The sequence below is a fragment of the Lemur catta genome, chromosome 3 (assembly GCF_020740605.2).
Source record: "Lemur catta isolate mLemCat1 chromosome 3, mLemCat1.pri, whole genome shotgun sequence".
Classification (NCBI taxonomy): Eukaryota; Metazoa; Chordata; class Mammalia; order Primates; family Lemuridae; genus Lemur; species Lemur catta.
The window spans coordinates 13,975,435-14,000,993 of NC_059130.1; the positions used below are offsets into that span (position 1 = coordinate 13,975,435).

Below are 25,559 nucleotides of genomic sequence, written 5' to 3' on the forward strand. Positions count from 1 at the left end.
GTGTTCTTGGAGTGGGGCTGTCCCCAGATGGAGAAAAGCTGGCTAGGCTGTGCCAGCCACTGCAGCCTCTGTTTCATTTCTGCAGCTGCTTCATGTTGCCAGCAGAGCCCAGGGACAGCACCAAGTACATTGTGAGAGCCGATGCTGGAGTTGGCAGATGCCCTGGGGCAGGTGCCATGCAGAACAAGGGTGGGGTTAGTGAACCAGTCCCTTTGAATTCCATTTCATTTCCCTTAGAAAACAAAAACAAAACCCTCCAAACCCACACTATGCAAAAAGACAGAACTTGAAATAAAAAGTTAAAGAATTTAAATTTTTCCCCTCTTCTGGGAGCCAATTGTAAAAAGTGCTCAGGGTTCCCCACCCCCACCCTGCATTTCTTTAGTGTAGGTCCTTTTGGCTTTGATGGAAGCAGCAGAAACAGAGCTGGGTCCCTCGCAACAGGAAATTTATTTTCCCAAGTCGGAGCCACAGGGAGTGTAAGAGGTACTGTGGTTCTACCATCCATGCTGGGTCCCAGCTCTCTTGAAGAGCTATTCCAGGAGGTCCTGAAAAGAAAGACATGCACCATATTACTGACAGGCTACAAAATTCCTATTTTGAAAGCAATCACCTAGTTTCTGGACTTGCCAAATCTTATAGTCATTGTTGCCTTTGCCTCAATTGTATCTTGATCATAAATAAGAGAACACAGACTTTTTTTTGGTATTTTTGGACTACCCCTCACAAAAAAACAGTCTCACCTCATCTGAGTCATCATGATAACCACTTTTATTAGTGTGGGAGGCTGTGTCCAAAGCATCCACACCATCCACGCCATTGGCCTCTGCATGCTGCTGCAGCACAGAGTATCGATGCACCAGGAACCTGTGAACGGAGACTACTTTAACCTTCATGTGGTGAGCAGGGGTGCATTTCTTATAGGACTGTGGACTTTCCCAGTTTCATACGCTCACAGAATGAGTCATAGATACAGGAAGCACAGCCCATAGTTAGTTGACATATGAAAAATGTAAGACATGAGATTTGGGCCTGATTTTTCAAGAACATCACTTCAACTACCTAGATTTTGCCAATAGCAGGCTCAACCATATGCCCTTGGCTGGCTTTCTGGTTTGAATTCAGTACCTTTGATTGACTCCCATGTTCCTTACCTTCCTCCACAGACATACTTCTTCACAATGAGCACTCCTGCTATGACTGTCACTAGCATCAATCCCACGATGGCCAGGATAATTGGAACAGAATTTGACTTGGAATTCTTGATAAATTAAAACATAAACAAAAGCTTTTAGGCATGCATTCCAGGATGGCATTCAAAGCAGCCACTCATGCCCCTCATTTCTCTGGGAATGATCTGCAGTCCCAAGGTACTTAATGATGGTACTTTTCCAACCCCCCAAGATGAACCATCTCAATGTTACCAGGAAAATATTACAGCTAGTAGAGGGTAATCTGAGCTCCCACTGCCTTGAAGCTGCAAACCGAGTGGCTTCCATGTCAAAGTTATACTAGGAGTCTTGGCAACTGCCTAGATCAAATATGGTAACTGTGACTGTTTCACATTACCACTGTTCACAGGTCTTGGAGCTTAAGTGTGGAGCAGGAAAGGGACACTGTGATAATGGGCTAAATGATCCACAACAGGGCCACTGGGAAGAAGCTATGTCAATGCTATATCAGGCAGTCCATTATATGACACCAAGATTTACTTTTTTAGTTAATTGTGGGTATGTTTTTACAAATAAGCCTCATCAGATCATTGCATGTGACCTACCTGCTTCTGGGTGGGAGATAGGGAGTGTGTGTTTTCAAAGTATCCAAGAGGAGGCGGAGCTGGATTCTGGGACAAGCTGTGTCCCTGTGGGCGGGAGTCCTGTGCAATCACACACACAAACACTCTGAGGACAGCCACCAGGAGTCCAGGGCAGGGGTGCAGAGGAGGCACTTGTCCCCTTACAAATACACACACCCACACACTCTTCTCCCATTGCCTTCTTAATCCCACCCCTTGTCAGTCTCAAGTCCCTCAGAACAGCAGAGCGGAGAACTGCAGATTGTCCGGCGCAATCTCTCATATTACAGATTAGGAAAGAGGGGCCCACAGTTTATCGCGCCAGGTCATGCTGCTGGTCCAGTGCTTCTTTATCAAGAGGCTTCCTCTTCACCATATCTCCAAATCCCAGCCAGATAGTTCAGTGCTACAGATGTGTAAACATAACTTGCTTCTAAATCAAAACCAGCCCATGATTACCATAGTTCAGAGTCTCCTTCATCCACCCTACCTACCATCCAGTGCTCTTCTCCTCTTGCACAGAACTCCCGGTAGGCACTTCAGTCTTCTTGAGTCTTGTCCCTAAATGACTTTGAGCCTCAGAAATTCCCACAACTCTATGCTTCTAAGACTTTTACAACTCTACAGAATACCATTCCCCCATCCCCAACAACAACAAAAGAGTTTTCAGTAGGATGAGCTTATCAGTGGGTTATGTGACTCATCCTTCATCCCATCAGTTTCTTGTGCAAAGGGAAGCCTGATAGAAGTGGTTTGGCCACTCGTATCAGTAACAAAATTCTTGATGCTATAACTCTGATTTTTCCTGGCAGAACACAAAATCCCACTTGGACTTAAACACTAGATCTATTTTAACATACCTGCTTTTCTGAACTCAAAAAGTTGCTTGTGCATTTCTTTTTCAAGTCTTTTACTTCTCGAACTGGATTCACCCCACCTTGGCATCTGTCTCCTGGAATTTTCCGGTACCTAAAAGGCAGAGAAGATTTGTTAACAGAATACAAGGATGTATTCCTGCACTCTTGCCTGTTTCCTGGAAACAAGATTTGAAAAGCTGCTGAAAAGCTTCTCATTCTTACATCATTTTTCAGGCCTGGGGAGATGTCCACAGGGATGTTTTGGGAATATTTTGTGTAGTTTCAGGCCTTGAGCAGATTAGGCATCTCTGTCCCTAGCTGTCAGGGACATTCCTGTCCTTTCTACCTCAGAGACTGTGCCAAAGAACTGTGACCCAGGAAAAGCTCATTAACAAGTGGTACAAAAATGGGAGAGGGGAAATTATTAAGGGAGGGAGGTAGTGAGGCTCCTCTACAGCAGCACTGTCCCATACAGTGGCTATTTAAATTAAAATTAATTAAAATGAAAAATTAAGTTCCTCAGTTGCACTAGTGTCTACAGCCACATGTGGCTAGTGGCTACCACATTGGACACGGCAGATTACGGAACATTTCCATTGCCACACAAAGTTCTGTCAGATGGTGCTTTTCAAGAGCACTCCACATTGAGGTGGTGATGTCATGCTGTCCCTGGCCTGGCCTAAGTTGAGCCAGATGAGGGAGGGATAGACATTCATGGCAAATGGGAATGCTTTTCTCGTTCTGCCTATGGGCCTCTCGCCTCTCCTCCCCACCTGTGGGCAGTCCGTGGCAGGCAGGGGTGAGGGATCCGGCTGAGCTCGCTCCCTGGCCTTCTGCCTCATGGCATTGGAGGGGTTGAGGTCCTCTGATGCAGCAAGCACCCCTTGCCTGTGGTTATGCCTTGGCAGCGGGGAGGGAGCATCCCACCAAAAAAGAGTACTCTAAAATATTGCTCAGCTCTCTGTATGGAGAGAAGCAGCTTTGGCTCTGTGCAATGATTCGCCCATCGTGATAAGGGAGAAAAAGGCATCTCACCCATTTGTTGTCAGGTGCTCTTCTCTTCCGTACAGACAAAACTCTAGGTCATGGCCCTTCAGTTCTGGCTGTTCCACACATTTGGAGTCATTTTCTGGACGGTAGTAGCCAAAATCACTGCAAGAGTCAGCCAAGAAAGCATCTTTCAAAGTTGCTGAAAGACAGTAAGTGACTAGCAACAAAGGTTTTATGTGGGGCAATGGGACGGTTAACATTACAATCTTGGATTGCTAGGAAGCTGCTCAGGAAGGCCTGCGGCAACTCTGAAGAAGGTCCATTTAGGAAAACAGACATGGAGAGGGCTTTATTGAGGGAAAAACGTTTACAGGTCAGGCCTAGTGGATTCAGGACTAGCTAGAGCCTGAAGGCTGTGCCCTGTAGACTGCTCAGGCACAGGGATGGGGCCAGTGCAGCCTGCAGTGGGGTGGGGACCCATGCAACTGAGACGAAGAGGCCACAGAAACAGCAGCATCAGCAGCAGCTCTAAATTCAGGGATACTTGGCAATTCTTTCCTTTTCCCTCCAAATATCATTATCATGCTGCCTTTGTAGGATATGTCGAACTTTTCTTTCTTCCTTACTTTTGTGCCTCTTAGCTTCTTAGACTGTCCTTGCCTCCAATGTGAACACCTTTTCCCGCCCTCTACTCCATCCTATCTTTCCATAGTGCCACCCACTGCTCTCCTTTCTATTTTCCCCAAAGAAACAATGTCCTGCCCCTCTCCACTCCTTGGGCCCACTCTTCCTCCCTGCCCTGGGACCTTGCTTCATTGACAGTATGAGAGGGAGAATCAATCTCTCCCACTTGGCTGGTGGATTCCCCTTAGCCTGCATATGTCTCTACCCTAGAAATTACTTCCTTGACCCTCATTTCCCTTATTAGCCAAATTTCTCAAGAGAGTATTTTTTACTTGTCCTATTTTACTCATTTATTTTTTATTCCATGCATTTTGGCTTTAACCCCCCCCTCTACCACCTTGAAAATGACTGTCTGAGGCACCCCCAAAGCTCACTAGTCATCAAACCCAGCAGAGTCCTCTTTGGTCTCATTCCCTGTGATTCACCTGTTCTATGGCATCTGACCCACCATTGTGACCCTACCCTCCCTGGCATTGGCAAAGCTGCACTCTCTGTTTCTCTGGCCACTACTTGCTCTTCTTTTTTGCTACAATTCATTCTCTTGCTTTCTCTGTATATGCTCTCCCTTACTGACCACAACCACTTGTGGTTGCAAATAAAACTTCCCGGTTTTACCTCTCTTGAGCTCTAATCCTCTATTTCAAATACCTGCTGGATATCACCACCTAAATATTCTGACAGAACCTCAACAGAATAAAACATTCAAAACACATCGTGTTTTCTCCTCTGTGCCAGGCCCTCCTTATCATTTCCACACATTTTCCATGATACTACCTTCCTTCCCTCCATTTCAGTGGAAAATTTAGCCTGAACATCCTCTATCTGGACCCTACTTACTTCTTTATCATGACTACTGTGACTTCCCCAAGGGGCTATCTTCTAGAACACCCTTCTTTCATCTTGCTGTTAGGTTTCTATGCTCACAACAGTCCACTAGCTTTAATGACCTGCTTTCTCCCCAGATGCACATAATCAAACCCTACCATTTGTCAATGTTCAGCTCAAATGCCACCTCTTCAATGAGACCTTCTTTGACCCATCTCCTTTCAGCTCTAGATGGAATATTCTCTCCCTTCTCTAAATCCCCATGATCCTACCACCTGTTTTGCAGCAAACTTTCCATTCTCACTTTGCAATGTCCTGTGCACGGCAGGTAGTCAATGAATATTTGGGGACTAGATAAATGCTGCTTGTACTTCAAGGCTATTCTGAGAAGTAGTTAGGGGAGAGAGTAGGGAGAACAAAAGATGTAGAAGACACTACCCCTCCAACAGCAGGGGGAAATTCAAGTGAGAATTTTAGGTATTCAATCCAAAATTTCTAGCGGAGTATCCTCGTTCATAAAGGACCCACTCCTCAAGCATATGTGTTGTAGCATGAAGGCTTTGGAGCTGAGATGCCAGTTTCATTTCCCAGCTCTGCCACTTCCCACAGGCAAGTTAGTCATGACCTCTCTGCTATGAGATTAAATGTAAATTGTTTGGGACAGTGCCTAGTACAGAGTTAGTGCTCAATAAATATTAGCTGCTATCATTACTACCATATTATTATCAAATAAAATATGCTCTCAAGGATTTGGAGTGGCTTAATGGTGGAACCAAACCTATAAATAATAACTAAAACATAGTAAGTTCTGTAACAGGGGCCTGTGGGACCTAGATGAGGGAAAGCGGGGGAGGCTTTAGCGTGGTGCTGTCTGGGCTGAGCAGGAATGCACCAGGCTCGGGGTCAGAGGGAGCGTGGAGACTTCCCAGGAAGAGCGAGCACACGTGATGGCGTGGAGCTCTGGAGAAGCGTGGCATGCAGAGCAGGAGTGAGGGAAAGGGCCTGCATGTGTGGAGTGGAGGGTGGCAGAGAACCCTTTGGAGTTTTACAGGTTTATCAACAACCTCTGGCCCTACCGTAATACCAAGGCAATCTGAGTGATATTTTTCCTCCTGGAAATAGAGAAGGGAGGACCCTTGACCATGCCACATACAGACGTGCGCCGTGCAGGATGAACCACACCGGGTCAGACCTGCGTTTTGCTCAGATATGTATTGTGCTGTCACTGCAGTTTGAGAGAACATGACATAGGGGGACATGATTGCTATCTGCCTGCCTTCTTTGTCCAAATCTTTTAGGATCCACTTTACCTCCTGTATCTTTTGTAGGTAATACGTTATAATGTTATGTAAGGTTATATTATCTGTCCAATTATTAACAACTTTGCTTCCCTTTCTCTGTGCCTCAGTTTCCTTAATAAGAAGCAGCAGCTTGCCACTCTTGGAGAAAAGGATTTCAATAACTTTTAGCCCTAAAAGACAACTGTCTTTCACCTCCTCCAACAGGGAAAGGGGTGACAGAGGGATCTGAGGAATGCTGATACCAGAGGAAGTCCTCCAGAGAACAGAGGCAGATAGAAGGTTGCTTGGTCACAACATAGTCTCGACCGTTCTGACAGACGGACGACTTGCGTAGCCGTAGGAACTGTTCTTTATAGCCCAAAATGCAGCCGTCTTCGTAATCTTCAGGGTCTGTAGAATGCGCCAGCCATATGGTGTAGTCCTTCTCTTCACCTAGAGGACAGACAGACTGTTCAGAAAAGTGCACAGCACAGAACCCACCCACGGGAGACAGCTGCCAGGCTTTAGGAAGAACAAGGAGAGGGAAAGTGGGAATGTCTGACTCAACCTATTGCTTCATTTTAGAACAGCAAATAAAATGTTACATTAGTCTAGAGCCTACCAGCAATTGCACTTCTTCCTGCCAAAAGAGGATTCTTTCCACCTCAACAACCATTTGGAGATTAGGAAAAACCTTATTTTGAAGTGGGACACTAAACAGAGAACCTCCCCAGGTCCTTCCAAACTGAGAGGCTGCCATCTGTGGGTCTGGCACACCTATGCCCTCGGTAAGCAACGTCGATCGGGGTAAGCAACCAGATGTTCTCCACTCAGGGTCCGGAAGCTCTTTGTTTAGGACAAGACACCAGGCCAAGAGCACAGGTTCAATTTCATCATGTGTTAGTTTACTTCAAACAGAAGGGAAAATATCCTCTTTCTAGACTTCTAACTCTAGTTGACTGGCTCTCAAATGTAGATTGTTAATGATGACAGTTTTTGGCTTAGTATGTCATATCATTTACTCTTGGTAAAAAGACTCAAAGGCTATGACCTAAAGACTGTGGATTAGTTTTTTATCCTTTGGAATAAGAAGACCAGCATAGAGCCTGTTAAAGAGCAAGTGCTTAACAAATCTTTTAATGTTGTTAAACTTTAGGGATAACTGTAGAACTATCTGCTGAGGGGGGAACTCATAAGCTAGCTTCTTTACAGACTATTTGATGAATTTAGATGACAATGATCCTCAGGTATTAAATCATAAACATCTTGCAGAAAAGTAAGGTCCAAACCAAGAGCTCTGCTTCCTTAGGAGTCACTGAACTAACATGCTGAGAAAATGAACCCATAACACAGTCTAATAGTCAGGACTAAAATTTAATTAAAATGTCTTGAAACTTTAAGTCTTTTATTGTATTATGCCAACATGTAACTACAGGTCACCTGTTCTCCAAAGTTTTTCTTTTATCCTCCATATTTCTTAGTACAACATCAGCATTTTTGGCATTGGGGTACTGGTTTGCTTGTGATGCTTTAGAAATACCATGTGATGAACATTGTCAGTCCTTTTCTGAAGCTATTTTCTGGGCCTGTAACATGTCTTCTAGTTTGAAGTCACAGAACTTTGAAGTGGTCAGTGTGGGCTTCATGCCTGCCCAATGGCCATTCTAGAGCCTTACCTGTGACTGCCATTCAAGCTAAAACTCTTTGCATGAAAACTTCCTCACTTCAACATTTCGAGAAGTGACACAATCAATGAGATGCTCTTTGCAACACACTTTCCTCTAAAGTTTCCTTTTATATTTCTACTGTATTTCCCTACTCGGGGGTGAAAAACCCTGAAATGTTATGAAATAATTTTAGACAAACACATGCATACACTATTCTTATAAGTAGGAAAAAAGTCTAAAGGAGATATCTAACAGTGCAAAGGTATACTGTCCTAGATGGTAGCCCTAGCCACATTTGGCTGGTCTGAATTGAGATTTGCTATAATATACACTGGATTTTGAAGACTCAGAAAAAAAAATGCAAAATATCTCATTAATCATTTGTAATGCTGCTTACATGCTGAAATGATAATATTTTGGATATATTAAGATAATTCTATTACTAAAATTAATTTTACCTTTCTTCTTACTTTTATAATGTAGCTGGCAGAATAATTTAAATTATATCATGTGGCCCTCATATTTCTCTTGGGCAGTACTAGCTCCAAAAAGGAAGCTGCTTTTCTGATACCATTCCATTACTTGATAACCTACATGGAATATCCTTCAATCCCCTTTCATATGTATATGAATTTGCTTATTCCAGCTAAAAGAAGTTAAACTGAATTGATTATTTAAGAAAATGGGCTTATAAGTTTCTGGTAGAAAAGGTCAAAGGAGACACTCACAGTTCCTTTCAAGGATATCTTTAAAATCAATGGTGTAGGAGACCCATTGGCTGGTCAGGAAAGATTCTGTGAAACCCCAAATGCTGATATTCATGGACCTAGCTCCAGGTTCTGAAGCTAGGCCAGTGAAATAGATGGGGTCCCTGGTGAATGTGTAGGTTTGCCAGCATTGACCTTCATCTGTGGAGAACCTGAAACCACAATCAGAGAAAGATCGTGACAGAGGATCAATGTGTACGGGGAATATCAGGAAACCACCTTGCACTTTGATTCCAACCCTCATCTGACAATTATTTTAACTTTTAATGTCTCTAGTTAACAGGATAGGGAAAGGGATTCATTCAGAGCGAGTATGAAAGTAAATACCTTTACAAAAATTCCTTCGAAGGAAAGAAAGGGTAGTGACCCAGGTAAGAATGGGCTTCTAAATTAATAAACTCAAATTATTTTATAAGAACTTGCACTTAAGATGCCATTTCCAATCCAGAGAGCTCGAGCAATTCCATAATATTTTTGTGGAGAGAAGGAAGAATATTTTTAAAAAGTGACAAAATGTGTTAGCTAGAGGTAGGAGGAGGAAAAAGCAATGCCATTTAATTTGAGTTGCTCTAAATGTAACCCCTTCTAGAACGTTCCTTAGTTTTGTAGAATGCAAAAATTTGAATCATGGTCAGTAACGACCCCTACTAAACTGAACAACATTCCCCACAGTTGCCCTCTGTGCAGATAGTGTGCGTGGAGCTGAACTCATGCATACTTAATCACATTGATAGGACGGCTGCTGTGCTCAATGGCCACAATGATGCCTCCGGAGTCCAGGATGGTGTAATAGTGGGGTCCTTTCAGCATCTTCACCCAGGAGTAACCCCCATCATCTGAGATGTACACATCTGGGACCATCACTGAGATGGCATCCCCCACGCTACCTGCAACACAGCCACCATCTCATCAGCATAAACAGTCAATGAAAGAGAGGATTTACTGAGGGGAGAATAATTTTGAATGAATTTATTCTGACTATTTCCCATCAGGCCTCTTGTAGTAAAGAAGGCCACCAAAAATTTAGAAAAGGCAGAAGTCACGTTGCTCTTTCTAATGGGAATCTATGAAAAACCCTAAGTATTTATTGTTATAATGAAAGAAATTTTACCAAAGGAATATAAAAGCCATCTACAGTGGTTTTTCTTCTTTTTCTTTTTCTATTTTTTTTTAAGAGACAGGGTCTCACTCTGTCACCCAGGCTGGAGTGCAGTGGCACGATCACAGCTCACTGCAATCCACAACTCCTGGGCTTAAGTGATCCTCCTGTCTCAGCCTCCCAAGTAGCTGGGACTATAGGCACACGCCACCACGCCTGGCTAATTTCTAAACTTTTTTTAGATATAAGGTCTTGCTATGTTGCTCAGGCTGGTCTTGAACTCCTGGCCTCAAACAATCCTTCGCTCAGCCGCCCAAAGTGCTGGGATTACAGGCGTGAGCCACTGTGCCCAGCTTATAGTGGTTTTTCTTACAAGGTTCAAAGCCTGCAGCTGAGTCTCAGCGTGCTCAGCTGCTGTTCCTGTTGGTGGTGGTTAGTGGGAGAGCTCCGTACCATGAGCGATGACTATGCCTACGGCATTAGGTTCTGACAGTGGGGCCATCGGAACGTTTAACTTCTGGGAGATGCTGTAGGAAGCATGAATATGAAGGCTGCACTGTGAAAAGAAACCAAAGCTTAGATTAAAACCAAAGGTACAATTTCTTTACTTATCTCACAGACCTCCTCTGATAAAGCTTTTAACTTAGCCTGGACCTCAGTAGGATAATATTTTTTTAAAACTTGTAAAATACTAATTTCATAAAATTTACTATCTTAACTATTTTTAAATGTACAGTTCAGTAGTGTAAAGTGTATTCACACTGTTGTGCAACCAAATCTCCAAAACTTTTGCATCTTGTAAAACTGAAACTCTTTCATCCATTAAGCAACAGCTCCCCGCCTCTTCCTCCCCTCAGCCTCTGGCAACCACCATTTCACTTTGTGTTTCTACGAATCTGACTGCTCTAGATACCTCACATAAGTACAATGATACAACATTTTTCTTTTTGTGTTTTGCTTATTTCATTTGGCACAATGTCCTCAAGTTTCATCCACGTTGTAGCATATGTCAGAATTTCCTTCTTTTTAAAGACAGAATGAATAGTATCCCGTGTGTGTGTGTGTGTGTGTGTGTGTGTGTGTGTGTGTGTGTGTGCTGCACACATTTTATTTACCCATTCATCTGTCAATGGACACTTGAGCTACTTCTACCTTTTGGCTCTTGTGAATAAAGTTGCTATGAACAAGGGTATGCAACCACTTTTTTGAGACCCTGCTTTCAATTCTTTTGGATATATAGTCAGAAGTGAAATTGCTGGATCATATGATAATCCTATTTTTAATTTTTTTAGGAACTGCTATGCTGTTTTCTATAGCAGCTGCACCATTGACATTCCCACCAACAGTGCACAAGGGTTCCAATTTCTCCACATTCTCACCAATACTTTCTTTTTTAACGTATGTAAGGAGATACCTCATTGTGGTTTTGATTTGCATTTTCTTAATGATTAGTGATATTGAACATCTATTCATATGCTTGTTAGACACTTGCATAACTTCTTTGGAGAAATGTCTACTCAAGTTCTTTGCCTAATTTTTATCGAAGTTATTTATTTTTTTGTTGTTCAGTTGTACACTCAGTGGTATACTTTTTTTTTTTTTTTTTCTGAGACAGGGTCTTGCTCTGTCACCTGTGCTAGAGTGCAGTGGCATCACTACAACCTCAAACTCCCGGGCTCAAGTAATTCTCCTGCCTCAGCCTCCCAAATAGCTGGCACTACAGGTGTGTGCCACCACACTTGGCTCATTTTTCTATTTTTTGTAGACACAGGGGTCTTGCTCTTGCTCAGGTTGATCTTGAACCCCTGACCTGCCTCAGCCTCCCAGAGTGCTAGGATTACAAGTGTGAGCCACTGTGCCTGCCCAGTGGGATACTCTTGATTCTGAAATGTGTAAGAATATTTGGAAGCAAATTATACAATTATTTCATCATGTGTAATTTGCCTTATTTTACTTTTGCATTACACCAAAGCCTCTGACCAAGGTTTAAAGTATGACTCCACACAAATAAACTTAATGAATATCTGATATACTTCAGACACTGTACAAAACGTGGTAGTAATTCAAAATAAGATCTAGTCCTGTCTGTAATAAACTATGTCATAGGGTCCAGGCCTGCCCCCAAGGTCCCAGGCACCAGGCCTGCCCCTGTGGGCCCAGGCACTGGGCCCACCCAAGTGGACCCCTGTGTTAGGCTGGCCCCTGAAAACATAGGTTCCAGGCACCCCACCTGTGGACCCTATCAACAGACCCACCCCGGGGCTGCCGTAGCAGATCCAGTCTCAAAGCCCACCCCCACAGACCAAGGTACCAGGCCCACCTATCTGCAGACCATGCCAGCCAGTGCACCCAGAATCTCTGGACGGGTTGACTGATGAAGGGCTTTCCCTGCTGAAGCCAGTCTGCAAAGGACCATGTGTGTAAGGACACACATAAGCTGAAAGTAAAGACATAGATGAAGATATTCCATGCAAATAGTAAGCAAAAGGGAGCAGAGGTGGGTATACTGATAACAGACAAAATAGACTTTAAGTCAGAAACTATCACAAGACATAAAGAAGGTCATTATAGGCCAGGCACAGTGGCTCATGCTGGTAATCGTAGCATTTGGGGAGGCAGAAGTGGGAGGATTTCTTAAGGCCTGGAGTTTGAGACCAGCCTGGGCAACATAGCAAGACCCTGTCTTTAAAAAAAAAAAATTAGCTGGGCATGATGGCATGTGCCTGTAGTCCCAGCCACTCCAGAAGCTGAGTCAGTAGGATTGCTTCAGCTCAGGGGTTCAAGCTGACAGTGAGCTATGATTGCACCACTGCACTTCAGACTGGATGACAGAGCAAGATCCTGTTTCTAAAAAAGAAAGAAAGATCTCAAACATCCTTTTAGCCTTCTCAAAGAGAACAAACTAAGCCCAGAGTTAGCAGGAAGGAAGGAAATAATAAAGATCAGAGCAGAAATAAATGAAAGAGATTAGAAAAAGAACAGAAAAAAATCAAAACTAAAAATCAGATTTTTTAAAAGATAGAAAAAGTTGGCCAACTTTTAGTTAGACTAAAAAAAAAGAGAAGATTCAAATAAAATCAGAAATGAAAGAGGAAACATTACAACCTATACCAAAGAAATACAAAGGATTGCAAGAGATTACTATGAACAATTATACACCAACAAACTGGATAATCCAGAAAAATGGATAAATTTCTAGGCACATACAACCTATTAAGACTGAACAATGAAGAAACAGAAAATCTGGACAGATCAATAAAATGAGAGTGACTCAGTAATCAAAAACTTTTTAACAAAGAAAAGCTTAGGATCTGATGGGTTCATTGGTGAATTCTACCAAACATTCTTTAAAGGAGAATAAACACAAATCCTTCTCAAACTGTTCCAAAACTTGAAGAGGACAGAACACTTCCAAACTCATTTCATGAGGTCAGTATTATCCTCATAACAAAATCAGAAAAAAACACTGCAAGAAAAGAAAATTATAGGCCAATATCTCTGATTAACAAAGATGCCAAATCTTCAAAAAAAAAAAAAATACCAGCAAACTGAATTCAGCACCACATAAAAAGGACCATACATCATAATCAAGTAGGATTTATCCCTCGCATGCAAGGATGGTTCAACATAGGCAAGTCAATAAATGTAATAAGCCACATTAACAGAATGAAAATTAAAAATCATCTCAATGGATGCATAAAAAGCATTTGATAAAATTCAATATCCTTTAATAATAAAAACTCAAAAAATTAGGTACAGAAGGAATGTACCTCAACATAATAAAGGCCATATATGACAAGCCCACAGCTAACATCATGGTCAATGGTGAAAAGCTGAAAGCTTTTGCTCTAAGATCAGGAAAAAGACAAGGATGCCTACTCGTACTACTTCTATTCAACACAGTGCTGGACATCCTAGCAAGAGCAATTAAGCAAGAAAAAGAAATAAAAGGCAACCAAATCTTTTCCAAAAGGAAGAAGTAAAATCGTCTGCAGATGATGTGATATATAGAAATTCCCAAAGACTCCACCAAAAAAACTGTTAGAACTAATAAACTAATTCAGTAAAACTGCAGGATGCAAAATCAACACATAAAAATACACTATACACTAATAACAAACTATCTGGAAAAAACAAAATCAAGAAAATTCCATTTACAAAAGCATAAAAAATACTTAGGAGTAAATTTAACCAAAAGAGGTAAAAGATTTGTGTACTAAAAACCATAAAGCATTGATGAAAGAAATTGAAGACAAAAATAAATGGTAGTATATCCCATGTTCATGGATTGGAAGAATTAATATTGTTAAAATGCCCATATTACCCAAAGCAATCTACAGATTCAATGCAATGCCTATTAAAATTCCAATGATATTTTTCACGGAAATAAAAAAACAATCCTAAAATTCATATGAAACCACAAAAGACCTTGAACAATGAAAGTAATATTGAGCAAAAAGGACAAAGCTCTAGGAATCATATTACCTGATTTCAAAATATACTACAAAGCTACAGTAATCAAAACAGCATGGTGCTGACATAAAAACAGACACAGACCAATGGAACAGAATAGAGAGCCTAGAAATAAATCCATGCATTCATGGTCAATTGTTCTTCACCATAAGTGCCAAGAACACGCAATGGGAAAAAGAAAGCTGCTTCAGTAAAGGGTGGTGGGAATATTCAAATGCAGAACAATGAATTTGAACCTTTATTTCATATCATATACAAAAATCAATGCAAAATGGATTAAAGACTTAAATGTAAGACTTGAAACTTAAAACTATTAGTACTAGAAGAAAACAAAGGGAAAAAGTCTTCTTGACATTGGTCTGGACAATGACTTTTTGGATATGACCCCAAAGCACAGGCAACAAAAAGCAAAAAATAGACAATTGCATCAAACTAAAAAGCTTCTGCAAAGCAAAGGAAACAATCAAAAGAGTGAAGAGAGACAACTTATGGAATGGGAGAAAATATGTGCAAACCATATATCCCATAAATATCCAAACCACTCAACAGCAAGAAAACAAATAATCCAATTAAAAGCTGGGCGAAAGACCTGAATAGATATTTTTCAGAAGACAACAAACAAATGGCCAATGGGTATATGAAAAAATGCTCAACACCACTAATTATGAGGGAAATATAAATAAAAACCACAATGAGATATCATCTCCCATCTGTTAGAATAGCTATTATCAAAAAGACAAAAGATAACAAGTATTGGGCGAGGACATGGAGAAAAGAGAACTCTGTACACTGCTGGTGGCAATGTAAATTGATATAGCCATTATGCAAAAACAGTATGGAGTTTCCTAAAAATATAAAAGATATTTGCATTGCTTATGCATGGCTGGTCTATGGCTTTTTGTAGAATTTCTCAAGTCTCATAGCTGCCATGCTGACCCCTAACTAATCACCAGGTAACTAATCCTACTTCTGTCTATATCCAAAGAAAATAAAATCAATATCTCAAAGAGATATCTGCACTCCCATGTTCATTGCACTCCCATGTTCGTTGCAGTGCTATTTACAATAGCCAGATATGGAATCAACCTAAGTGTCCATAGATGGACAAATGGATAAAGAAAATGCAGTATAATACATATTCACACACAGGAATATTACTCAGTCTTAAAAAAGAAGGAAATCTTGTCATTTGTGACAACATGGATAAACCCAGGGGACATCATGTTAAGTAACATAAGCCAGGCACAGAAAGACAAATACTACATGATCTCACTTAAATGTGGAATATAAAAAAGTCAAACTTAACAGAAGCAGAGAGTAGCTGCCAAGGGCTGGGGGGAAGGAGGAGACGTTGGCCAAAGCATACAAAGTTTCAGTTATGCAGGAAATATAAATTCTGGAGAGCCTAATGTATTAATATAACATGGTGACTATAGTCAATAATCCTATATTTTATACTTGAAATTTGCTAAGAGAATTGATTCTATATATTCTTGCCAAATAACAAAAAAAATAAAACTGTGAGGTGATTGGTATATTAATTAGCTTGATTGTGGTAATCATCTCACAATGTATACATGAAGCAAGATGCATCACATTGTACACTGTAAACATTTACAATTTTACTTGTCAATTATGCCTCAATAAAGCTAGGAAAAATGTCAGAAACTATTATAGTTGAGGTCTAAAGCAGAGTGAAAGTGCTTTAAAAGAAGTTCAAAATTGTTAAAATGGTAAGTATTATGTTACATATATTTTACTATAATTTAAAAAAAGAGGTTCAAGCAAACTATTAATGAAATGAAGAAGAATGATTAGTTCTAATTGGATGAGCACTGAGGACGGTTAGAATTTCTACTAATCCTAATAATTTGGGGTTGGAGAAGACAGGCACAACTCCCCTCAAGAATAATGTGGGGAAGGCCATAGGGTGTTTGGGGAACAGTGAGTTACAACAGGAGTATGTCGGTGGTAGGGTGGGCAATGACAATGAAAAGGCGGAAGAGAGCCCAACAGGAGAGAACCTTCCCTCACCAGCCGGGGCACAGACTGCTCCCAGGCAAAGGGGAGCCACACAGAATGCTGGGAAGGGAGAGGTGTGTTTAGTAAAACACAAACTGTTAGCCTTCAATTTTGTTCTTCTTTAAAAGACAAATAATCACAATATTTTAACCTTTCTTCACAGTTCCTATTTCCCAAATGTATTTGCCTGAAGGGAGCAAGGCAAATAAAGAGGACCTGAACCTGCCCACCAAGCCAGAAGGTGGAAAAAGGGATAAGGAGGCAGAGACAGTCTCAACAGCATTTATGAAATAAGAAGGGGGAAAGTGTGTTGGGGGCGGTCTAGTACACTTTATCTCACACCATCTGAAGTCTCAGGACAGAGCAGGAAACCCAGTCCAGAAAAGCAGCCTGCATATCAACAACAGGTATTCTGAGAAGAGCTCAGGAACTACTAGCACTGTCATTTTTTGAAGGAAACTCCTAGTGTTCCCCCAAGCTTCTCTCAAATTCTATAAGAGCCAGATAAAAAGCTTGTTTTTTTCTTTTTTTCTTGCATGTCAAGGCCTGTCACTCCTGGCATCTGGGATCTCCTGGAGTGACACTTTTGTAGCTCTAGTTCCTAGTCTCTCCTCAGAGAGAGACTAACCATACCACCACCACCCACTGGCAACGTGGGCCCAGGCAGTGGGGGCAGCGGGAAGGGGAAGAAGGCTGAAGGCTCTTCCTCTTGTTTCTGATTAGCATGGCTTTGCATTGCTTACAAACGGCTGGTCTACAGCTTCCTGTAGAGCTTCCAAAGTCTTACAGCTGCCATGCTGACCCCTAACCAATCACCAGTCTTTCTGTCCACTCTGCTTTCATTCAGCAGTTTAATAAAACATGAATTTTTGGCCTTCAGGTTTGTTCTTCTTTAAAAGACAAATAATCCATAGTATTTTGACCTTTCCTCACAGTTCCTATTTCCCAAATTCTAAGTTAATTTCATTACTCTCATTTCCAAACTTTCCATCTTAAGCTGTGGACCCTAATCAAGTATGAAACTCCATCATTCAAAAGCCTGGCACTGATCAGAGCAGAACAGAAGTCTGCTTTGCTCCAGGCACATGTGATGATGACTGGAGTAAACAAACCTCATTCTTGTTTTTTGCTGTAGCATCGCATTCACTGTTTTCAGGCTTTCTCAGGTGCTTCCACCTTCCTCCTTGGTCAAAAGTAATCATGGTCTGGATAGAATTATCTGAATGGGAAAAGAATGACATTAACTCAATACACTGGTAGCACCTAATTAAATTCAGTTTATCAACATATAACTCTTTCCGAACTGAGACCATATAACACCATTATAACCCTGGAGCTCCACAAGATTATCGCCTTACAAAATGGCTCAGTGTTGGTGAGTAACTGAGTAGCACTTTAAATATGATCATTTGAAGAAGGCTTCCTATCTGAACAGGAGCCAATTAATTCCAGAAATCATCTAGGACTGATACTCTTGAAAAAAGATACCTTTAACTTCTTGCCAACATGAACAAGCTGATGTCCATTCTCCTTCCTTGCCTGCTTGCCTTGGAAGTAAAATTTACCATGAGAAGGCATCCTAATCTTTACTCAGACAACACCATGACACCAGGCTTCTTTTAGGAACTCTCAAGGTTTGAGTAAGTGTGCATAGTTCTGGATTAATAATTCCTGTCTATCACCCCATATCTTATCTCTCTTATACTTTCTTTCTTTTTGTTTTTTAGAGATGTGTCTATGTTGTCCAGGGTGGTCTCAAAATCCTGAGCTCAAGCGATCCTATCACCTCCGCCTCCCCAGTAGCTGGGACTAATGATGTGTGCCCCCAAACCCAGTTTTTTTTTCTTATGTCTCTTCTCCATTCCCTATTTTCAATGATATAAACTCTTATAGGTTCAAATTCAGAGATAACATGCTTTGAGTTTACCAAGGAAAACCAAACAAGAAAGCAAATAAAGAAAAATTCATTTATTCAACAAACATTTATTGACTGCCCACTATGTAAAAACTCTTACAGGCCTTTGGAACTATATTAGTGAACACAATAGACAAAAAATTTTGTGAAATATACATTCTGGTAGGGTGAGAAAAGTACTAGACATAGTAAGTAAGTAAATTATATTAATATGTTAAAAATAAGTGCTGCGGAAAAAACTTGTGCAGCTAAAGGTGGACTGGGAGTGTACGTGAGACAGGGCGAAGGCAGGTCTCATTCAGAAAGTAATATATGAGCACAGACTGGAAGGAGGAAAATAGTCTTGCAGATATCTGGGAAACAAAGAGAACCATCCGTGCAAATCTCTAATCCATGCATGTGTGTACCTGGTGTGTTAAGAACTGGGAGGTGGCTAGTGTGACTAGAGTACAGCAAATGAAAAGGAGAAGAGGTGGAGGAAATAGGGAGCCCGTATCTTTTAGGACCTTGAAGACAATTGCAAGGACTTTACAAAATAAAAACAAACAGCCCCTGCCTGCTGCCAAAAAATAAATACATAAATAAAATAAAACTTTAAAAGTCTTATACTTGAGACTAATGTGTTTATTTGTACAATGGGGCTTTTTACTACAAGCCAATGAGTAGAACACAAGAAGAACCTTGGCTGGTTATTGCTATGCCCTCTATAAAAGGAAGAGCAGGAAGTGTTTCAAATTCAGGCTCGTCCCTGCAGGCCTACACCTCCCATATAGTAATAAAAGACTCATTGTATAACCTAAACAACATAGACTCAAAATGTCTTTCTATCTGCTGTTGCTTTTCTCTCTCCCAGTTCTATATACTGTAACTTATTTAAAATAGGGAGCCATAATTTACATGGGAAGGCTTATTGGCTAGGCAAGCAACATTACTGGGGGGACAGGAAAATCAGTTTCCCCAAAAGCCTCAAATCCTAACACGTTCAGCTGAAGGAGCAGGGCAGAACAGCCATGCTCAGACTCACCTTCCGAGAGCACACTTGTTATGTAGACTCCACGGAGGGAGGTCACGTTGGTAAAGTCTGTCTCTCCGCCTGTGGTAGTGTAGAGATGTCGGTCCAAAGACTTGGAATAGACAATGCCTCGATCATCTGAAGTAAAGATTGTGCCAAATCCAGTATCTGAAATAGGCAAATGAATAAAAAGTCTTGGGAGGGAATAGAGAGAAAAACAATAGTCTAGCAATGGTCTGACCAAACCCAGTTGGCTGTCTTCATGATGGAGACTCAGACCTAAGAGTTAACCAAGGTTTGGTACCAAAGATCTTCATGTCCATCTTTAATTCTAGTACCTAACTTAGAGCCTGGAACATGGTAGATGCAAGTTTGTTGAATGAATTAATCAGATGCTACAGAAAACTTCTTCCCATATATATTTTGGTGGCAGAGCATTATATTTAGATTCATATTTTACACATCTCTAAATCTTTGTACTCTAGAAAAATGCTTCTCAAACTATCTGCAATGAAGGATCTTTTTTTAAATTTCCAATGTGTCATAAACTGATGCTTTCATAAAATAAAAACTAATTACTAGAAAAATGAAATGAAAAGACACAAAATATAAGCTCTAAATTTTATCATTAGATTCAACAGACATAAAATTATCTTGTCAAATGTCTAGAAGAGTTTCTAAACTCTTGCTCTCAATGTCTGCACTTATTTGGTAATATAGAGTTGCATATCAGTACTGGTCTAACAACTGTTCTTTCAGTAGCTCTCTGTTCTATGACACTTGAACATACTTTGCATAAACTAGATTACAGTATCAAAACAAGTGGACTTTTCTCTGCTAAATTTGACTGGCTTAAAAAAAATAAAACAAGTGGCCTTTTAACACATTGACTGCCACACTAGGAAAAACATGTTTTACCTTGGGGCTATGGTGTTTTATTATGAAAATAGAATAAAAACTTTGAAAACAAAATGATCCTTACTAATTTAATGAAAAATGTGTTATTTTTTATTGTTTTCTGTGCGTGAGTTACAGGCAACTTGAAAAACAGTCCTCGTGCCTCCTAGGGTGAAGAAAGGTGAGTCACATGTACTTCACCAGGCCCCAGGCTCAAAACTAGCGAGAGTTAAATGCAACTCACACGGCACTTAATGTGTTAAACAGAGGATATACATTATCTCTAGGACAGAGTAATCCATAAGACACTAATACATTTCTAAGGGTTAGAGGAAAAATCAACACATAAAAAGGAAAGCTACTCAAAGTAGGGCTTCAAGCTCACATCTCTATGCGTTTAAGGGTGAGCCACTAAAAAGCTCTTACCTCCAGGTTCATCTACATGCATAAATACCATGTCATCATTAGCTGCCAGAATAGAATAGAATTGTTCCTGCCCCACAGAGGGGAGCTGGGCCATGCCCCATGTGTCCCCTTGATCTGTTGACACATGGATCCTTCTTGTTGTATCCTAGAACAAATGCCAATATTTTTCTTTTTAATTTTATGCCAAGACACCATGTGCAGGGACAAGAACAGGAATGTTTTTAATAATTATTGTTATCCATTTCCTCACTGGGTACAATTGCTATAAATGAAAGGTCATAGTACTAATTACCAAAGCAATTTCTAACCTCCAGCAAAGTTCCAGGCAATGTACTTCCTCATTCTGGCATGGCCCTGTAAGAAGGTATCCTCCCAATCTCTGATATTCTATCTCCTTCAACAGAACTAGGGCTCTGATGGGACCATGAGTAAGTTGCCTTTGTAGCCATTCACATACACTTGCTCAGATAATTCTCAAAATGAAGACTGCTGCATATAAGTTTCATCCCTTTGAGACAGTCCTGGCATAATCCAAAGAATTAAATAATTAAGCGTCTAGAAAATGGAGACGAAACCCATGCTTGGGAGATCACAAGGGAAGTCAAGATGTCACACGCTTCCATTTTAAGGACCTCTCTCAGAATAGTTGTAATGAAGGGAACATGCATGGGCTGGAAAGAGGCCAAGGAGAGTCAGAAATTACTATAAGGAAGTGGATCAGGGAGTCTTTGGCTGGTGAAAGGAGTCTGTTAAGAAGGCAATTAAAACTTACTCTCTGATAAGTAGCTTAAAATAGCTCCTAGACACAGTCATTGAGGGCATGAGAATTAATCTCAGGGTCTCCTTAGGTTAAATGTTCTTTAAAGTTCAGTGATAGGTACATTTAAATTATTTATTTAACTTAACTTATACCAAGATGTCTAATTAGTTTGAATTTTATGTTATAGGTAGAAACTGGAGTTCAAAAGCACACCAAATTTTAATTTTGTACATAGTAGCAGTACAGCATGGGAGGCTATACGGAGGCTACCTCTGGATTTCTACCAGGGTTCCACCACTGGGTGAACCTAGGCAAGTTACTCAATTCCCTCACCTATAAAATCGAGATAACAGTATTAGTTCATCGGGTTGTTGGGAGGATTATTACAAAATGGCTTGAGAGAATTATCTGTGCTTACTGTTTCTACTTCCCAATCTCCAGTTCTCTCTGAAGTCACCTCAATCAGACTTTAACTTCACTACTCCAATGAAACTGCTTTTGTTGAGGTCACCAACAATCTCCTCTTTGCCACCTCTGGTGGATAATTCTCAGAATTCACCTAACTCAACATCTCACTTGAGTGTAACAGAGCTGATCATGTCCTGTGCCTTAAACACTTTCTTCACTTGGCTTTCATGACATCACATGGTCCTGCTTTGCCCCACCCCCACTCATCTCTCCCTCTCAGTCTTCTTTGCTGGATTCTTCTGTTCCCAACTTTTCAGTGTTGGGGTGTTCAGGGCTTGCTCAGCCCTCCCACTGCCTCTCTACCTATGTATTCTTCTACAAGATACTATCTAGTCACATGGCTTCAAATACCATATCAATTTGGGAGATTCATACACCCAAATGCTCATTTGACATGTCCATTTAGATATCTAACAGGTTTCTCATATCCAAAACCGAATTCTTGATTTTGCTCCCACAGACTTGCTCCTTCTGCAGTCTTGGCCATCTCAGAAAATGGCAACACAATCCACCCAGGTGCTCAGGACAAAGACTCTAAACGTACCCTTGATTCTGCTCATGCTCTCACAACCCACATTTAATCCATCAGCAAGTCCTATTAGCAATATGTTTAAAGATACATCCACAGTCTCACCATTTCTCCCTGGTCCACTGCTAACAGCCTGGCCAAACTACCACCTCCTTCCCTTGGACTACTGTGAGAGTCCCCAGCAGGCTACTCTGTGCACATCTATTCTGTCAAAACTAAAGCCAAATTCCGTCATTCCCCTGCTCACAACCCTCTCACAGCTCCCCAGCACATGAAGAGTAAAAGCCAATGCCCTAATCATGACCTAGAAAGGCCCTGAACGGCCTGGCTGCTGGCTCCCCTCTGGCCTCACTTCTGACCACTCTTCTCTGTGTTCCCGCCACACCGTCCTTCCCTTTTCTTCAATGTGCTGAGCACGCTCCAGCCTGAGGCCCTCCATACTCTCTGCATCCTCATCCTACTCTGCCCCAGCTGTCCACGTCATCATGCTCTCACTTCATACGGGTCTCACAGAACCCACCCAAACCACCCTAATGCAAGATAGCACGCTCCAATTCCTGCCACTTTCTACTTCCTCTGCTTTAGATTTCTTCATAGCTTTAATTATTACCTAACATATCACATTTATTTGTTAGGATCTATTTCCCTCCTTGAATATAAGCTCTGAGAGCAGGAAATGTATCTGTTTTGTTCACTGCTATGTTCACTGTATGTATCTAACATACAGTAGGTACTCAATGTTACCTATTTTAGTTTTTATTATTATTGAAAAATGAGCAAGTGGATTGCTTTTTTCAGATGTCCATGTCTGAGCAAAGCCCAAACACTGAGTCAACACATCCCAAAAAAGATAACTGGAATTCGTATGATGACGAAGGCCAAAGTGCAGAATAGTCCATCAGAGTCAATCAGCCTCTGTAAAAAGAGTCACCCCCAAACCTTACAGTCATATTAAATATTGCAAAAAGACAAGAAACTCTGTCAGTACTAAGTAGCAAAGGGAATCTATATGAGGCATATTTACAGAAATATCAGACTCCAAAGAGAAGAGGTAAATATCTACCTTATCAGCCATCACAGAGGCAAAAAGGAAACGTCCCCCAAGACCAAATGAGTAGATTTTCACGCCAATGGTTTTGAAGGTTTTTCCCAAGTCTGAAGTTCTCCGTAATTCCAGAGCCCCAAGGTCAGCTTCTTAAACAAGACAAAATATTAATTAAAACTCCACTTACTTGTGAGCCTAGTTCAAAACAGCTGTTTAAGGATTGTTTTTTATTTTATAGCTAAAGCATTTTTAATCCTATGCATGTTGATCAAATGACAATATAAGTATGATACAGCATTACATATAGAGAATTCATATTTGGGTTTTTATACATGTGAAGTTTTATGCTGGATGGAAAGACAGAGTTTACTTAGTTCCAATACAGTTGCATAAAAATATCATAGCCATAGTATCCTGCTTTACTTGGCACAATTTAAATTATCTTTTCTTTTTCTTTCCTTTTTTTTTTTTTTTTTTAGAGACTGTTGCCCAGGCTAGATTTGAACTCCTGGGCTCAGGCAATCCTCCTTCCTCAGCCTCCTGAGTAGCTGGGATTATAGGCATGCGCCACTGAACCCAGCTCTCATTCTCAGTTGTCTCGTTTGAGTTTTGGTTTTCTTGTTTATTATCCAATACCCCTACTTGAATTTACATCCCATGAGAGCAGAACTTGGGTGTTTTGTTCTCTCCATCCTTAGAACAGCGTTTAGCATATAGCAGGTGCTGAAATATTTGTTGAATGAATAAATGAAAGATTTTTCCTTTTGCTTTGAAATTGTACCAAAGATTGGGAGGCCAATGGCTTCTGCCAATACAAACATAACCCATGCTCTTTTGCAGAAATCACTATGCATTTTAATTTGCTATTGTTTATAGCCTAATATTTGTTTTATATAAATACACTGCTAAAATTAAGAATACTGCCTCTATGTATAGCCTACCTTTTATTTGATCTGGGTACCGTGTAGTAATTTGGTTGTCCTTTCAAGATTTAAAACATTATTATCAACTTTTTTAGCTATTAAAATTTCAGGAGAATGAAAGGATCTTTTATGTTTCTATTTCACTTCATACAACACAGAACTTTCTACCACAAATGGCCAACAGGACACTCTTTTCTGGGACTAAAATATACTTACTGCAGGAGCCATTCACATAAGTGGTAAAAAAGATGGTGTTTTCTGATCCCCTACAATGAGGCAAAAACAGGGAAAAGAAACAGTTTAACACTGCTAATGGACTGTGTCAATCTTTGTCACAAAGTTCCTAGAAAGTCTAACAGTTAGCTTCAATCCACAGGCAGTGGCCAGCGCAGCCTTCTCAGGTGCTGTGCCCTGGTCCTTCCACGGCTGGGCCAGTCAAGTTCCCCGTGGCTTGGCCCCATGTATTTTCCATAGCCCACTACTTCTTTATGTGAACTCTTCCAGCCAGTCACACTGGACTACTTACACTCTCCAAATTTGCCTCTCATATTTGCTCATACTGTTTCCTCCCTTAAATGCTTTTCTCTCACCTAACCAAATCTTATGCTCATGATCTTCTGGCTCCAGCTTAAAATCTAGCCCTTCCGCAAAACTTTCCCTGTCACTCCAGCTGGAAGGCTTCTTTGCTGCAAAATTCTAGAGCAGTGGTTCTCAACCACGGGCAATTCTGTCTCCCAGGGGACGTGTGACAATGTCTGGAGACAATTTTGGTTATCACAACTGGGGCAAGGGGGGCAAGAGTTGTTATTAGCATCGAGTGGGTACAGGCCAGGGATGCTCCCAAACAATGCACAGGACAGACTCCCACAAAAAAGAATTACCTGGCCCCACATGTCATTAGAGCTGACATTGAAAGACCGTGCTATAGAGCTCTATGGCATTCTACACAGCCACTTAGCACTCATTTGTCTCCTATTTTTAATTTTAATTACATAGTATATGCTTTATCTCCCCTACTACACTAATTGGCTTCTCAGGGCAGGTACCAAGTTTTATACTTTGTTGTTTCCCCTCAGAATCTAGTTCAATACTTTATATGAGCTAAATAAATAATTTAGTTCTTTC

General features: G+C 40.9%; 1 protein-coding gene across 2 annotated transcripts in view; it reads right to left on the minus strand.

Annotated features, from left to right (window-relative positions):
- Window positions 1-286: 286 nt before the first annotated feature.
- The window catches only part of SORT1 (sortilin 1), a 66,911-nt gene continuing 41,638 nt past the window's right edge, over window positions 287-25,559 (minus strand). The window contains exons 7-20 of one of the 2 annotated variants that reach the window (XM_045546716.1): window positions 24,651-24,700; window positions 23,530-23,660; window positions 20,710-20,854; window positions 19,399-19,554; window positions 17,572-17,678; window positions 10,418-10,520; window positions 9,584-9,752; window positions 8,827-9,017; window positions 6,695-6,884; window positions 3,688-3,804; window positions 2,656-2,764; window positions 1,155-1,261; window positions 744-867; window positions 287-548 (exon numbers count right to left, since the gene is read on the minus strand). In XM_045546716.1, coding sequence (XP_045402672.1) covers window positions 534-548; window positions 744-867; window positions 1,155-1,261; window positions 2,656-2,764; window positions 3,688-3,804; window positions 6,695-6,884; window positions 8,827-9,017; window positions 9,584-9,752; window positions 10,418-10,520; window positions 17,572-17,678; window positions 19,399-19,554; window positions 20,710-20,854; window positions 23,530-23,660; window positions 24,651-24,700 — 1,714 coding nt within the window. In that variant the 3' untranslated portion in view covers window positions 287-533. The remainder of the gene's footprint in view (window positions 549-743; window positions 868-1,154; window positions 1,262-2,655; window positions 2,765-3,687; window positions 3,805-6,694; window positions 6,885-8,826; window positions 9,018-9,583; window positions 9,753-10,417; window positions 10,521-17,571; window positions 17,679-19,398; window positions 19,555-20,709; window positions 20,855-23,529; window positions 23,661-24,650; window positions 24,701-25,559) is intronic. The other variant, XM_045546717.1, reaches the window with a different exon arrangement.